We start from the raw sequence: 17718 nt of genomic DNA, 5'->3' as shown, positions 1-17718 counted from the left end.
TATTCATCAGTTTGTTTCGATTTCTTCAAAAAAATGAAACTACAAACAGTACAGTTCCACCACAGTTATTTAACCACATCCCTTCTCCATCTACTCATTTGAGGGTCAGAATTCTTGTCATCTGTTCCATACATCCCCCCATATATTTTTATTTTTTTCTCCTGGTCCTCCTTACTGCTCATTCCACACTATGGAAGATTTTGACTCTACCTTACTTCAAAAATTGCTAATATCAGTGCCTTATTTCCTCCTTTTTAGGTCGAGCCTAGGCAGCACAAATGCTCTGTGTCTGAACATGCTGTAATCTACTTCTCTGGGCTTTCACCACGTCCCATCACATGCCCATCACTTTCATTCTTTCCTTGGCCTGCCTTTCGAAATTCCTTTGGTTTGTTAGATAAATCCTTTAGGCTTGTCCTGCCTTGAGGCTGTTTTTTTACTGCCTTGAAGACTGACCCTGTTACGTGGAGTATTGCACGATCGGCCACATACCTTTGTGTCAGTGCACTACTTTTTTCTTTTGCCTCTCCGCTTCGTGCTCGTAGTGGTATATTATTTTTTCTGCTGGCATCTCTCTGTTTCTTTGCGGTGTCTGCGGCTGACAAAAGCTGCATTGTGCCCAACAAAGGCTGCAAGTTGGAGTGGATTCTCTTTTATATATATATTTTTTCGCATTTTTATATAGCACAATCTCAACTGTACAATTTGAGCGCTTTACATGAGCATTGGTTAAATTTGCAGCCCCATTCCTAAATTCATCCGAAATTTAGCAGCTGAAATATTTACAAACTGGCCAGTGAAGCACCCTCCTGTAGGAGGAAACATGGGCTGCTTTATGTAGCATGAAAATCAGTTGCACAGCCTGATTCTGGGCAATTTGAAGCTTCATAAGCTCAGGCTTATTTAATCCTAGGTAGAGGCTATTACAATGGACCAGTCTAGTTAAAATCAGAGCCTGGACTTCTAGCTTCCAATTTTCCAAGGGTAAAAAGGGAAGGATTTTCTTCAACAGTCTGAGATAAAACACACATGTGGAAATTACATGGTTTATTTATTTGTTTATAAAAAGGAAAGCTTGTCATTCAGGTAAACCATGGCTGCTGTTTTACAGATTGTGATAGAACCAAGATCTAAGGGCCACCACATGACACACCAAACTTTTACTCGGGCCAGAGATCATTACCTCAGTCTTATCAGAGTTGAGTGGTTAATGCATTTTCACTCTTCTAGTTGGGTGTCCCCATCATACAAGTTTTAAATGTTGTGCAATTCTGATTTTGATCACCATCCCAATTGAATAATCAACTCGTTATCATACACATACATTGTGAAGTGGTATCTGTAAGATCTTATGAGTTTAACCAAAGTGGTTACACAAAAATAAACATCATGGGGTTCAGAGCAGCTGTGGCCCATCCTAATGGGTGGAGAGGCCTTGCCCCCCACCTTTTGCCCAACAAGAAGATTGTCTGTCAGGCTGAGCAAAGGTCAGTTTTACAGACACTCTTTATTTTCAGGTCAGGCAGCAGGAGCTAGACTTGTGCTAAATGTGCAGGCTTTTGGCTGCCTGGGCTGAACTTTGCCAAGTTGAAAAAGTCACCTCTTCAGCCTGGCAAATCACCTTGAAGCACCACTGATTCCCTTGGATCAGGGTGTTTCAGTTTTAAGCCCCAAAGTACCCCACGTAGAGTGTCAATCACTGACACCTTATAACAGAATAGGGTGAGGTCAGCAACTCTCACTGAGCCCATTCCCCTCTGAGAAGAGGTAGGGGCCTCTGCCTCCCCTCAGCCAATGAGGAAGGCAGCAGTCCCAACAGTCCTGGGACCTCCAAAGCAGAGCTACGCATGTTAGTGTGATTTTGTTGTTAAATGTTTGGTGCATGCATGCATGTATATGTGACTATTTGGGAGTGAGTGTTGTGAATGGATGGTGTGGGTGTACGTGAGTGTGTATGTGTGCCCCATGCACCCTGCCCCTGCTAAAATAACTGGCCACCACTGGTTCAGAGACAAACACTGATGTGCCCCAGATTTGAAGGGAACTTCTCCTCTTCAGACTATGAGGAGCCATTTTGACTTTCTCATGGCACTCTGTAAGATAACAGCCCATCCATTGAAGAGCCAGGGCCCAACACCAATTTCCCTCAATCTGGTTAGGAAGACAGCAGATTTGTAGAAAGTGGCTGATAGATCTAAAAGGATAGGAGCAGTGCATCTGCCCCTATCTAAAGTCCACCTTGATTCACTACCTCAACCAACACTTTCTTTGTGCTGTGTCCCACGCTGAATCTCGATTGTGCCTGAAAAAGCATAGTTTGAAAACCTAGAGAATCCCTAAGTCTAGCCGAGCTACTGATCCCTTTGTGATATTGCAACTTTCAATCATACCTCAGAGGTGGAAGATTGGGCACTCTTGCATAGAGCTCATCCAATAGCTTTCTCCACTGACCATCTTTCATTGCCACTGGTGGAATCTGCATTTCCTTATCCGTGGCAATATTTGACATTAACTTCATCCACTACGAGAAGGCATTCTACATCATGGACAGAGACAGAGAGTGTGCCAGATAAATTCGAAAGATTCATTAGGAACTCCTACGAGAGAATGACCTGCAAGATAGTTCATTGAGGACAACTCATTGAAGCCTTACAAGTGAGGACTAGAGTCTGCCAGGGTTATTTGCTCTCTCATTTTCTCTTTCTGATGACCATAGAATGGTTCAAGAATATGTCCACAGTAAGGAGAAGAAATGGGATCCAGTGGACACCCTGGACAAAGTTCAGTGACCTGGACTTTGTAGACACCGTAGCCCTACTCTCCCATATCCATCTACAGATGCAAGAGATGACTGACAAAGTAGCAGCCACAACAGCACACCTCAACCACAGCATCCAAAGGGGAAAACCAAGATCCTGAGGCTAACACAGCCAGCACAACTGCAGTAACTCTTGCAGGTGATTCACTAGAAGAGATTCTGGCCTTCACCTACACAGATGCCCATGTCAAGGCATGAATTGTCAAAACAAGGGCTGCCTTCATTCAGCTAAAGAAGATCTGTAGCACCAATGTCCTAACTTTTCAAACCAAGATCAGACTTTTTAACACCAAAGTAAAATTGGTTCTCCTGTATGGAGAAGAATCTTGTAGGGCAACAGTGACCACCACCAAAATATTCTAGACCTCCATCAACACCTGTCAGAGGGAAATCTTCCAAAGGTGCTGGCCAAACACCATCAGCAACAACGACTTATGGCAGCAGACTTTCCAAGTCCCTGCTCATCAAGAAATCATGAAAAGGCTCTGGGGTTGAATAGGTCACACCCTCCACAAGCCTGCATCAAAGACCACCAGACAAGACCTGACATGGAATTCTCAAGGGAAAAGACTTGTGGTGCCGAGCCACAAGGCTGACTGCAAGGAGATGAATTACACTGGAAGTGAAAGAAAAACCCAGGACAGAGATTATGGAGAGTCCTGGTTGGTTGATGGCATACATTGTAGTTGAGTTTGTAGGCTTAAGTAAGTAACTTGCCATATTTGGTTACATTTTTAATTCTGACACTCTCGTCTTGGGCTGGTCTCTTGACCTTCCAGTCTGCTATTAAGGTTACCTTTATTGGTCTTATGATCCCTCAAACCTATCTCTTTGCTTCCTCACCTCTCAAGCATTTTTAGAACACTGATCTTCTCAACTGTCTTCTTTTTTATAAGTGAGTAATCCCTTCTGCACACTTTAGTCTAATTTCTCTATGGAAACTTATCTGAAACTACTCTATGGGCCTACTGTATAAAAAGACAGTTTTCAAATAGTAATTGTAAATTGTGCATAGACTATTGATCTTTCTCTGATTTTACAATTTGATCTATGTACTAGTAGGTCATGTGGCAAAATCTCCAGTCAATGGTTGTTGCAGCATAACTGGCCTAATGAATAATAATTAAACCAGTTTCTATTTGGACCCCTTGTGTTTGGCTGAATACAAAAAGATGGTAGCCCGCAAGGAACAGCATTTGGATTCCCAAATAGGACATATCTGTTTTTACAGAAGCTTAAAGGAAGTGACATTGCATCAAAATAAAATATTACCAGCCTGTTAAATGATCAGGACACAAGCAGTGATCCTCTGGGCCACTGCCTGCTCCCCTAAGTCTTTCACCACTTTGGAAGACCTTCCCAAAGGGAAAACAATTGCATTTGCAAACCAATTACCACCCTAGCTGAGAACTCAGTTTTGTATGTAATCGCTGATACATAAATGCTGAATCACAATTAGGAAGGAACTCCCCTTCCATGCCCTTTCCTAATAGCAGTTTGGTATGGGCTGATAAACCCATTTTGTGATTCAGAAATGCTTTCCTGATTTGTATAGTGGGTTTTATATAAATATCAAAAAGCCATTTTACTGTCACAACCTGTGTGGTTTTGTGAATCACAGGTTTAACAACCACAAAATGCTTTGTACACCAGACCCTATGTATCTATCAGCTTCATCCACTGACCATCTTCCATGACCACTTGTGAAATCCCTTTTCCATAGTGTTATTTAGATTTCGCCTTGGTTACTCAGCTGAAACTGCTTTGCTCTATTGGTCTGATGTATAAAAAGATAGGATACAAACAGTGATTGCAATTGTGTTTGCAAACTCTCTCTGATTTTGTGATGTGACCTATGTACTAATAGGTCAGGTGGCAAAATCTCCAATCAAAGTTTCTTGCAGTGTAACATTCCAATGAAAATGAATAAAGCTGGTCTCTATTTGGCTCACCTCCGGATTGGCTATTTATACAGGGATGGTAGCTATCAAGGAACAGCATTTGAATTACTAAATCGAAACCTTCTTTATATTAAAGCAGCCCATGTTGCTTAAAAGAAGTAGTGCTCCTTTAAAAAGATAACTCCTTGGTGTGATTATATAGTGGCAGCATGCAGTGGTTCTCTGGGCCACTACTTACTCCCCCCAAGGCTGGCCAATACATTTACAAAGGGATAGGTGTCTCAAAGGGGATACCTTCCACCTTTGCAAACTCATCTGCACCTCTTTTGATAAATCACTTTTGTATGTAACCATTGATGTATGCTACACTGAATCGAAATCAGGAAGGAACTCCCTTTCAGGCCTTCCTAATTGGAATTCGATATGGGTAAGTAAACCAAGTTTATGTGTTTTAAATATTTTACCATACCTTATCCTTCCGCTACTTGCTTTTTTGGCAAAACTGTTTTTCTATCTTTTTAAGCACTCTACAGGAGTGCATGTGTTTTCCAGAAGTATTCCTAGTGTACTTTCCTCCTCCGCGACACTTGTGTTCCTCTTTCTCTGCCTGTGTTGCTTCTCCCTTTCCTGTGATGAACTCATTGTCTTGTGCTTCTCCTCCCCACATTGCTTTGTGCTTCCTCCCACCCAGCTCCACATTGTGCTCTATCTTTCCTGTTGCTTCCCAGCTCCATGGTCCTCTCCGTTTGTTTCCTTCCCCTCACCATCTGTGTCGCTTCCCCACCAGCATCCTGCTTGTTACTTCCACCTGCCCCCTATGTTGATTCCTCTGCCCAGCTGCTGCTTCAGCACCCTACCCTCTGGGATCACAACCTCCTTCTGTGTTGCTTCCCCCACTCACGTTGGATCCTCCACCTGCTCACACTACTTTTTTTCTTTTTGTTTACCGATCCAACTTGTTTCTATAAACAAAGATTACAACACTTGTGTTATTTTGTAGGTGTGCGAACGCGGTTTTTTTTTGTGCGCAGGCTTATTAAATTACTTTTTTTCTCTTTTTCTTACCACGCTGCACAGAATCGGAGATGCTGAATGGCTAAACCCAAAGAAGAGACCTATTATCTTTGCTTTGATAATGCTTGTGGTGTTTTGCTCAGTTATTGGTTTCTCTTGTCCTTCTCGGTCTTTGTGTAATACTGAATGTCGCTCATCCTCCGTGTGCTGTGTCCCAGTTTTGCTCATTTGTACATCTGCCCCTAAGCCCCAAATTGTTGAATAAACTTCATCTTGCTGTTTCAAGTGCCTCTTGCTGTTTCAAGTGCCTCTACTTTATCTTCTTGTAATAGACTTCTGAGAGAACATCTTCTGGTGCCAAATAATCAAGACCGAACCCTTGCTGTTGATCACTTTGTTTTTTCTGGGTTTTCTTCACTGCTTTGTTCACTGCTTTGTATAAAAGCTCTAGGAGAAACAGCAAATACTTTAACAAACCAGTGAATGGTCACTCACTTGGACGCCTGCTGAGGCTCACATGAAAAGCGGCCACGTGTAATGCAAGAGCACTTACACAAGAACGTTAGCCTTACAGGATAATCACAATTCCAATACTGTAGTTATTTTCATAGATGTAACTCCCCATGCACAGATATTGGCCCGGCAGTCTGGACAGACAGCATGGGAAGACACTCAAAAGGAGCCTTATTTGATACATTTTCATTTTTTTAAATAAACAGAAAATGAACGGAATGTATACTGTCTGTTTACAGCTGAAAATGACAGTATTTACACCAGCCAGGAATTCACAAAGGGTTTTCTGGCAGGCTGAAATACTTGTATTACTTGGAATATCTGTCATTACAACCCTGAAAGTAGTCATAGAAGTACTCCTTCAAAGGGCTAGAGTAGCTCTCCTTCCCAGATGGACTTGGGGGCAAATGACCCCAGATCCACTGAGCGTGTAGAGGGTGGGATTTCTCCGGAATGAAGTGGGGTGTTTTCCCTATAGACAGATCAAAATGTGCATTTATTTACACAGTAGGCTTCATTCCTCCCGTGTTTTAAGCTACATAGAATTGGGCATAGTTGGAGTTGGATCCCTCAAGAGGTGTCAAATGACATTACTAATAGTACGCCTAGATGCTGAGATTGGACCAGCTTTCCAGGTGTGCTACTTGGAATGATTGTGAATTCTCAAAAGTATACAATGTGCTCTCTTACCTGCTGGTATTTTTAGAGGTGTAGATTTATTGCTTTGTTTGTGAATTGGACCCACATTTTAAGCGCTCCAAGGGGGCGTGGCTCCTAGTAGGGCAGATGAAGTCATTTCTGTCATTTTACTTGGATATCAATCATTGGCCTTTTACATCAGAGGTTTAAAGACCTACGATTTGGCTTGAAAGTTCCCTATGTAGCAAAATCAGTATATTTGCTAATATGTTCTCACTTTTTGTGCAGCCTAACTGAAGAAGACATCAGCAGCACGTACTGTGAAGGCTTGGAGTTTGACGGTAAGCAGGCCAAGTTGCTTTTCAGCTTGTCTTTTGTCATTCGATGCCAGCCACTGTTGCAGTAAATAGAAGTGTGGTGCATTGAGCCTGCACGTGTTGCCTCGAGACATTCATTGGACCCGATGGCCTAGGCTTGCTAAGGAGTGAGGTATTAATCAGGTGATGCTGCACAATGTGTACTACTCCCTTGGTCCTTTTTAATGCCAGGCATGTTAACGCCATGCTTTGCATTGCCTTGCACTATGCAGGTGCCTGCGAAAAACGTCATTAAATCAACCAAGAGGAGTTGTTGCACAACCATTCCTGTTTTAAACTAAATAAATATTAACACAGTGTAATATTTATACCATAACTATTACGCCAGATTTACATTTAGTTAAGCTCAAAAAAATTACGAAACTCACAACTTTGGCCTTTTGTAAACTTCACATAATTTCGTATTGCTTAATTTGTGTGAGTGTTTTTACTTGCCGGAGACTGGTTCAAACATGTCTCCTGCCAGTATCATACGTGACATGTTTAAGCAAAGTACGCCCTCATGTGAAACTTTAACCTACAAACGGGCTAATCATATTTTGGGTCATTGGTGTACGTTTGCGTAAATTCATAAATTTTGTAAACCAGTAATTACGCAATTTCCCACACCCCTAACAGCGCACCATAATCTAGCACGACAAAGCATAACAATGCATTGCAGTATAAAAAATACACTGCATACAGTAGCCTAGCACAGTATTTTACCTGGTAGCATAATATTACTTAACATATGCTCGCCCATTTAAAATAACATCCCATAGCAGAAGAGCAAAAAATAAACTAGCATAGCTCAACCTAACAGAGAATAATGTTGCATTACATATTGTCCTGTACACAATTTGTCACAGCACAGAATATAACGTAACATAACCACCGTAGAACACAGCTCAGCACAAAATTAACAAACAATGACCATAAAATTGATCGTAACAAGAGAAACTTGACAAATAAATCGCAGGTTCAAAATCTCTTAACTTTTCAAAATTGGAATTGGAAAATAAATTATGTTAGGGGCTTTCTCAGAAAAAAAAACTGGTGAAGGAAAGTTGTAGCTACTATTGGACCTGGCCCTTTTTGTAGGTCACCCCAGATTTTCGTCTTCCTTTGCTGAACGGTTTTTGTTGGCTTTTAAGACTCTGCACACTTTACTCTAACCAGTGGTAAAGTGCTTGTGCTCTCTCCCTGAAACATGATACAATTGGCATGTATCTGACTGGTCCATTTAAGTTACTTGTACGTCCCTAACATATGATACTACATGTACGCATGATATGTAAATAAAATGCTACCAGTGGGTGGCAGTATCCATTCTACCTCTGCAGCCCAAGTGTGCAGTTTTAAACTTACCATTTCCACGTGGTGAAATGAACCCTTTGCCAGCACTAAACCTTCGTTTTTAATACTTGTAAGTCACATCTAAGGTAGGCCTTAAAGGCTCATAGGGCAAGGTGCATGGAATTTAAAAAGTAGAACATATGCAGCAAGGCTAAATCTCCAATACGAAAACACTGGGTGACCTTATTGCACTTAACAAGTGATAACTTTAGATGGCAACCAGATGGAGAAATACTTTTTCCACTTTTTGAATTGTAATCTAAATCCTCCTTAATGGCAAAGTATAATTTTAAGTTACTGTTCTGAAAATGCCATTATTAGAAATGGGGTCTTTGTTTGGCAGTCAGGTTACCCCCTGTCCAAGCACGGACGCTCACTTTATTCAGGGTAGGTCACCCACAATCCAAATTATCCTGTGCCCACCCTCCGGTAGCTTGGCACTGAGCAGTCAGGCTTAACTTAGAAGGCACTGTGTAAAGTATTTGTACAATAAATCCTACAGTAACTCAGTAAAAACACCACAAAAATACACCACACAGTTTAAAAAATATATAAGATATTTATCTGGTTAAATTAGGGTAAAAAAGATAAAGAGTCCATAAGTACAAGTAGAATAATGCGTTGATTTGCGGCGTGAAGGCTTGGTTCCTCACTGCAATGCAGGCTTCTCTTTGAAGCCCAGTGACGATGAGGGGAAATCTTGGGTGTGCGGGATGAAGTCACAGGCGTTGCGTCGATCAGGTAGGTGATGTATTGAATTTTCTGTCGAACAGCAGGCGCTGCGTCGATCCTTCACTCAGGAAGTCGGGCTGTGTCATTCTTGTTCAGGTGTGCGTCAATCTGGTAGGGCTGGGTGTCGAGGTTCCGGCCGCAACGCAGGTGCTGCGTCGTTTCTTCACTTGGAAGTCAGGCTGCATCGTTCCGGTTCGGCTGTGAGGCGATTTTCTCATCGTAGGCAAGGCTGTGCATAGTTTCCGGCAGGCTGTGCATCGATTTTCAGTGCACAAGGAGTTCCTTGAATAGATGAAGTCTTTTTGGCCCTTAGACTTCAGAAAACAGGAGGCAAGCTCAATCCAAGCCCTTGAAGAGCACTTCTCAGCAAATTCAGAGGGCAGCACGGCAACAGGGCAACAGCAGAGCAGCAGTCCTTCACAGCAAAGCAGTCCTGTTGAGTCCTTTCGGCAGCCAGGCAGTTCCTCTTGACATGTTGCAGGTTCAGGTCCAGAAGTGTCTGAGTTGGTAGGGTCAGGGACCAAGTTTATGTACCCAAAAGTGCCTTTGAAGTGGGGGAGACTTCAAAGAGTGGTTTTGAAGTACACAAGGTACCCTTTCAGTACAACCCTGTCTGCCAGGGTCCCAGTAGGGGGTTTGGCAGTCCGTTGTGTGAGGGCAGGCCACTGTCCTTTGAAATGTAAGTGTGAGGCCCTCCACCCTTCCTGCCCAGGAAGATCCTTTCAGTATGCAGATGGGTGCAGGTGTGACTGAGCATCATGTGTTTGTGGTTGTTTGGTTGAAATGCACAAGGGAGCTGTCAACCAGACCAGCCAAATGTGGATTGGAGACAGGCTGCAAGACACAGAAGGATTTTAAGTGCAGAGAAATGCTCACTTTCTAAAAGTGGCATTTCTCAAATAGTAAATAAAATCCAACCTCACCAATCAGCAGGATTTTGTATTTCCATTCTGGCCATACTAAATATGACCTATCTACTCCTTTCTGATCAGAGGCTGCCACTCAAACAGTATATGAAGGTAGCGCTAATGTTAGCCTATAAAAGGAGCAGGCCTCACAGTAGTGGAAAACAAATTTAGGAGTTTTCCACTGCCAGGACATATAAAACACACAGGTACATGTCCTGTCGTTTACCTACATAGCACCCTGCCCTATCTACCTTACCTTAGGGGTGATTTATACATAGAAAAAGGGGAGTTTAAGGCTTGGTAAGTACTTGTAAATGCCAAGTCGAAGTGGCAGTGAAACCACTCACAGACCTTGCAATGGCAGGCCTGAGACATGGTTATAGGCTACTTATGTGGCTGGCACAATCAGTGCTGCACACCCACTAGTAGCATTTAATTTACAGGCCCTGGGCACATGTAGTGCACTGTACAAGGGACGTACAAGTAGAACAAATATGCCCATTGGGAATGGACCAATGTTACAATGTTTAAGGGAGAGAGCATATGCACTTTAGCACTGGTTAGCAGTGGTAAAATGAGCAGAGTCCGAAAATCAGCAAAAACAGTGTCAAAAAAGTGGAAGGAGGCAGGCAAAAAGTTGGGGGTTGACCGCCCTAAGGCTGTCAGGTCTAACAGCTACTTTTAGAAAGTTGGCATTTTGCTGCCTAAACTAAATGTGTTCTGCGATTGTCCAGTGTCGCCTGAATGTTAATGGCTCTACTGTGGTTTAGTGTGTATTCCTTTCAGACGGGGGTCAAAAGGGTCTTGGGTGTAGGGGACAATAATCCTCTCCTGAGCAGGATGTCCTAAGGACTGTACTCAATCCCTCCTGAACTTCCAGGGGTAGCCTGAGGGGTGTGTCCACTTGTTTCTTGACTTCTTAATATGCCCGCCCTGTCCCTGAAAAATACAGCCCACACAAGGGCATGCCTGTCCTTTGTTACTCTAGACCACTTGGTTCCAAACCCAGGGAAAGGGGATGAACTGAGCAGAACCAGTTTATGGTTAGATAAAGGGGATAACCCCCACACACCAACTGGCACTGTCTTTAAAAGTGGCACCCTCTGAAAACTCCCAGACCTGTGAAGACTTAGAAGAAGGACAACCCTGCTGTCTGAAGCCTGAAGGAAGGCTGTACCTGCTTGACTTTAACTGAGGACCCCAGAATTGACTCCAAGGGTCAGTTGCCTGATCTCCTGTTTGATCTAGAGGGACACAACAACCTTCCAAAGGCCTTCCAATCAACTGCCCAGTGGGTCAGCACCAACCGGCCTGCATAGATTCTGCTGCTGGCCTCTGCTGGAGTGATTCCTAACCCCTAAGCAGTACCCCTCCAGGTTCCGCACCCTTGGCTGGTACTAGTGTATACTCCTCCAACCTCAAATCTGCATGATCTGGACTCCAGGTGAGTAAGCAGAGGTTCTGGGCTCTTCATTTAAAAAATGGCCATCCCCTGTCTCCTCACAAACATGAGCAGGCTTTGCCAGGGCCAACATAAGACCAGAATCTGACACCCAACAATACCTTTGGAGACCAGACCCCAGTCTTCCCAGCCCAGGGCTCTTCTTATCAACAACAACTGCTCCTCATTCCCATCAACACAAAGTTTGACTATTGACCAACTATTTACCTCAGCGACTACTGTACGGCCCAAGCAAAGTTCCAATCGAGGCCTAAGACTTCAGCAACCTGCTTTCGACAAGCCCCTCTCCAGATTCAACTTGCAGCCCAATCGTCGGCAAGTGCTTCTCTCATGAAAAATCAGCTATGTTTGTAGAATTTTTTACTTTGACTCAATCCAGCAGGAACAGATAACCGACTTATCCTTCATGGCACTATTTCTATTGAAAACTTTAAAAAATACTGCCTGCATTCAGGACCACACACAGACCGCTGTGACGCCATCATAGACTTCATCGCCCCACTCAACTTTGAGTCTAAGCACTACATTTTCTTCATCGACCTTTACTTTCACCTGCACAACTCCAAAGATGCGAACTCCGCCAACCTCTTGGACCAGATGGACAACATCCGCCTCACCCAGCTGGTTACAGACTGCACACACAGAGAAGGACACACACTGGACCTGATCTTCACATCAAGCAACAGAGTCAAATATAGCCATACCACAGAACTCACCTGGACCGACCACTCCATCATCCACTTCACCACCTAAGGATCACCCCGCACCAGCCCCAACCCTGCAATCACTTCCTTCTGCAGCTGGGACAAAGTGACACAGACCAAACTGACATATGCCCTCAACACCACCCAGCCCGACGCTGCCACCAACCTGAAACAGACAGTCAAGTACTTCAACGCCTGGATCACCACACCGAAAGACAATGCCTGCAACTTCAGCATCATCCTGGACGACAGACTTACCATGAAATGACAGATCAACTTAGTCTCCTCTGCCTGCTTCCAAGCTCCCCGCATGCTCCAAAGGGTCCTCAAATGGCTCCCCATAAGCATGAGAAAAACCCTCATCCAAGCCCTTATCACCAGCTGCCTGGACTACAGCAACGCATTGTACTCAGTAACCACCACCAAACTCATGAGAAGGCTCCAGACAATACAGAACTCGGCAACCAGACTGATCCTCCACCTGCCCAAACATACCCTCATTACCCAGCTCCTGAAGAACCTCTACTGGCTCCCCGTCCAGAAAACATGCCAATTGAAACTACTGACACACTTATAAAATCCTCCATGACCAAGGACCAGTATATATGAACCACCACCTAAACTTCCTCCAACCATCCATAAACCTGTGCTCTGCCTCCCTTGCCCTCTTCCTGGCACAGACACTTCATATCCGCCGCAGCCACAGTGGACGCTGCTTCTTTTCCCACCTCGCCACCAAGTCCTGGAACGCCTTCCCTCTCCACCTCTGAACATCACCCTTGCTGGCGGATTTCAGCAGGAGACTCAAGACCCGGCTTTTTGACTAAGACCAGCAACCCAGCACCTGGATACCCTCATGGGTGATAAGCCAGCCTCTACAAGTACCAATTGATTCATTAATTTATTCTGCTTATTAGACTTTTGTTGTTTCTGTGTCATTTTATTTATTAACATTTTCTCTATTTTTAAATTGGTTTGTGATTTTTCTTGTGTTTTCACTTTATTACTGTTTGAGTGCTACATAAATATGTTACACATTGCCTCTAAGTTAAGCATGACTGCGTTGTGCCGGGCTACTAGTGGGTTAAGCACAGGATTATGTAGTGACTTTTGTGGTGCAGCCACAAGGATTGTGTTTATTATTTTTATGGGGTTCTTACAACAATATCAAACCACCCTGAAAATATGCAAGAAGCATTAACGATCTTCCTAATGATACCAAACCCTTGAAAACATGGCTTTTCCCTGTCACTGTACAGACGTGGTACGACGCCTTCTGGTACTCCTGTTTTATCTGCAACCTAAAAATCAGCACCAAGATACCATTCGGTGAGTGCAAGCGCTTTATAAAACTCCAAAACTGATACTGAGTCGTTTGAAACATTGATTTGTCTCGTTTGCCTAAGCGCCTTGAGGCTTTACTGATGCGCACTGCCCACAAAAATCCTCATCAGCGAATAATAAAACGCCGTTTAGGTTTTGTTAACAATAAAGTTCTTATTTGGTGAAGATGCTGCAGGAAGCATATAAACTACTTTGTCTGCTGTTCTGCAGAAGATTATTTTGAGATTCCATTCTAATGAATGTTGTTTCCCTCCCACTGAGCTGACGCACATTACATGCTGACGGTGGTTTGCTAACTACAGTTATAATTTTATCAAGAAATGAGTTGTGCGGTTTCTTCATCTGTTTAAATTAACTTTTCCCAGGGTTTAATTCACTGAATAATTCAATATGGAAAAAAGTACAGTTGGCAGCATATGAAAATAAAGAAAAAATGTTTGACAACCCCTTTCTTCCTGTCTAATGTATATTCCCTTAAATATTCTCAGGTCCCCAGGGCTCCAGGTTTGCAGTCCGTGTTGGCGCACCTGCAGTTAAATGTACAGTTTATAGTGCTTCATTTGCGGGAGAGGGACAAGGAATACATTTTTTTTAAAGATATAGCCTTCGGTATTTTTCTTAAGAGTATTTTATCTCGAATTGTGACAAGAATGAGTTTTCGCAGACGTCCCGAGTAAATGACAGTCCACGCAGGACTCATTACCGGAAGTCCTGCTGAGCACGTCACCGGAGGCTGAAGCCAAGAGGATGAAAGCGTGTCAATGCTTGTCTATAGTGCTAGGGTCAGGCCGGCGGCTCCCATGGGCACAGCAGCGATGGCTGACTCATGCCTGCTGCCCCCCAGCCTTCCTATTAGACTGTTACGCCGTTTGAAGTGAAGCGTCTCTGATGTGACAGGGAGGGACGAGCTCTGGAGTAGAGCTCCTCAGACCTGGGCCCTGCCACCTCAGCTGAAATTCGATACATTGGCACCCTCCGAGGACGCCTGCACCGACCCTTTGAATGAATGACACCTCATTGCGATCCCGGCCTCCGGCCTTGAGATGTCAGCCTTTACAGCTCATATTCAACAAACAACGAGTGCTCAGACCTGCCACTTGTCAGAGCTAGCTTGGATAATTGAAGGAAAGAAGCTACTCAGTGTCTTTCGCTTATGGAATTCATTAACTGTTTCGCGTTAATGCTCTATCACCAGATGTATTTTTGATAAAACGTTTGCAAACCTCCTGCGCTGCTTTCCGAAATGTGGGTCCAATTTTGCTAGTTCCCACTTTTGAGTATGTTTACTTCTTTTCTATATCCCCAAACTGGACCTTAGTAGTAGTTTACACTTTTATAGCTATAATCTACCTTCATTATTTCCTATAGGAGAGTATTACAGTACCGGTAGTTGGCCATGTGTTATGCTAGACTCACAGCACACCTGTAAGTTATTATAAAAGTGTAAGTTTCTGCAGAAGTGCAGTTTGTGGGGATGTGGAAAATAGTAAATTTACTCCAAAGTGTAAACTTCCTTAAAAATGTAAGACATCTTTATGAATCAGATCCTTTATCTCATGCTGGAAGTCTTTCTATTTAATATAGGCCAAACCCAGCTCACTTATGAGTAGTTAGTGAACCCTGTGCACACAATCACCTCCCTCCTGCTTGAAATAGCACATTCACTGACTGTCTCAACATTGAGGACAAGGACAAGTGGACTGTGGTGAAGTACTTTAGTATCAAGTTCCCTCGTGCCCACACCCTTCATGGGCACTAAATGCACAGCCTCATTTCGCATTGGTACTTCCACCTGTTTCCATGCACCGGTAGCAAATTCTATGCTCAATGAATTCTGCCTATTTTCCCTGAATGTGAAAGGACGTCACCTTGACAAGGTGTTAATGAAACTGAAGAACACTTTACTAAAACCAATACCCCATTACAGCACCAATGGATTTTGAATTACTGATCTTATTTAAGAATCTCATTCCCGATAAATCTGTCAAGGGCACAGGTCATGGGATGCTTCCAAGGAAATGCTGAGTCAGCAGACGTGCCTCGGTTGTAATGGGTGATGATGGCGCCATTCTAGTTCTGATGACTGCACAACAAATGTGATTTAATGAGGCATTGTCACACACGAGCCAGTGGGCCAGCATGTGTCAATTTGACCTTGCTTGAATATAGCACTTCTTCCGCTGCTTACTTGTTGTGAAATGTTCTGTGACGTTCTATTTCAGGTGCAGGTAATTTTAAGAAATATTTGCTATTCTACTGTTAGCTCTGAGATAATCTGTGCCAGAATTTGACTGAATATCCTAGCCCTGATGACACTGACACTTAAGCTTTATTTCTATTCTACCCAGGGTGTTAAGTGCTGTTAATTGCCTGCTCTGAATTTATGGATCCAGCCCAAAGCCAGGGCACAAATTGATGAAGGGCAGTTTGTTGCTGGCTATGGATTCGCAATGAGACTATTTGCATGTGTCCTCCAACCTCATCTCTTTACATGGCACACATGCCCACTGTTGCAGTCTCTCTTGTGATTCAGCTCCACGTTTTCACTGCATTCATGATCCAAGTTAATGTCCTTCTTATCTGCTCATAAACCCATAGAAATTGCTTAAAAAACTCAAATTCTTCTACATGGTATTATGGCGACACACACATACCTTTCAGGAAATTTAGTTCAAAAGCATCAAGAATGGATTGCATAAACTTGCAATACCCATGGGAAAGACAGCATTTACAGATCTTGTTAGAAAACAAATCCAATTCTTGATTTTGGAAGAGACCAGTTACAGAATGTTTCCATAGCTTGGGTGGTCAATGGTGGCCTGTATCGCCCAAATATTTCTGAGATACTCCAGTGCTTCCTGCTGGTGTTTGGGGAGAGAGGGAAGAAGGCCAGATTCTGGTTGTTAGCACAGGCTGAACAGTTGTATGTCAGAATATTGTGTTTAAAAATATCCTACCAAAATATCATGTCCAGAATATATACTACAATAACATCATGAGGGTAAGTATTTACTAGTACTTAGAGATACACTATTCCTCACTCTGCACCTATGTACTTGGAAGTTATAGACAAAATGCCTCCTGTTCTGTACCCGTCGGATATGTTCAGGTTATCTAAAAGTGCATCACCAGTTACACAAATTTGCCTTCACCAGCCTAAAGTTGATGAAGACTGAAGTAAAATCAGGGCACTCGAGAGGGGTGGATTCAGATAGGCCAGGATTCTCCAATGAGTAGCTCATGAGCTACTGGTAGCTCTCCAGCTACCTGTACAAAGCTCTTCTGTGTGCATCCCAATGAGCTAAATTGTGAGTATTTGCTTCGTTGGAATAATATATGTATACGAACATTGAAAATGTGTGTGTTTTCAGGTCTCACAAGTTACTGTGTCGGAAAAAATGGTTACATTTCCAAAATATTTTTAAAACTGTAATTTGAGTGATAAAAAAACAAATGGTTTTGGGGAAGACTTATTACTACCAATATTTACTAGGTGCTAGGGGCAGTGCAGCTATGGCTGTTGAGCGTAACATGCGTTCAGCGTTCCACATTGACAAATAATTTTTACATCACTGTTGGAAAACCCGATGCAATGAGATAATCATAGCTGGTAATCTTGCACATGTGGCTACTAATGTAATCTTGTCTTATGTGGTTACTATTATACCTCTAATACTATAAGTAGATCGGGAGGATTTTCATTGAACATAAGTAGCTATTCTTAAAGAAGAGATTGGAGACCCCTGATTCCATCCACTATTTTTATAGAAGGTTCTCTGTTCTCTTTACGCTGAGAAGGGATGAAGGCTGTCTGGATGAGCTGGTGCCTGACAAGTAAACACCTTGATGGGAATCTGTCTCACTCTTATTGATTATCTGCAAACAGATGTGTTAGCCCTGCTAAAAGACCTCCTACTTTGCCCTCTCACCTTCTGATGTGTGAGGCATTTGATTTTTTGGGAGAGAATATC

General features: G+C 43.1%; 1 protein-coding gene across 2 annotated transcripts in view; it reads left to right on the top strand.

The window, feature by feature from the left end:
- CARD11 (caspase recruitment domain family member 11) overlaps positions 1-17718 on the top strand; it is a 538982-nt gene that overhangs the window by 377666 nt on the left and 143598 nt on the right. For both annotated transcript variants that reach the window (XM_069209962.1, XM_069209961.1), the window contains exon 13: positions 7174-7226. In XM_069209962.1, coding sequence (XP_069066063.1) covers positions 7174-7226 — 53 coding nt within the window. The remainder of the gene's footprint in view (positions 1-7173; positions 7227-17718) is intronic.

Source organism: Pleurodeles waltl, chromosome 10 (genome assembly GCF_031143425.1).
Source record: "Pleurodeles waltl isolate 20211129_DDA chromosome 10, aPleWal1.hap1.20221129, whole genome shotgun sequence".
Taxonomy (NCBI): Eukaryota; Metazoa; Chordata; class Amphibia; order Caudata; family Salamandridae; genus Pleurodeles; species Pleurodeles waltl.
Note: the sequence above shows the minus strand (reverse complement) of the source record. Positions and strands in the feature narration are given on the sequence as shown.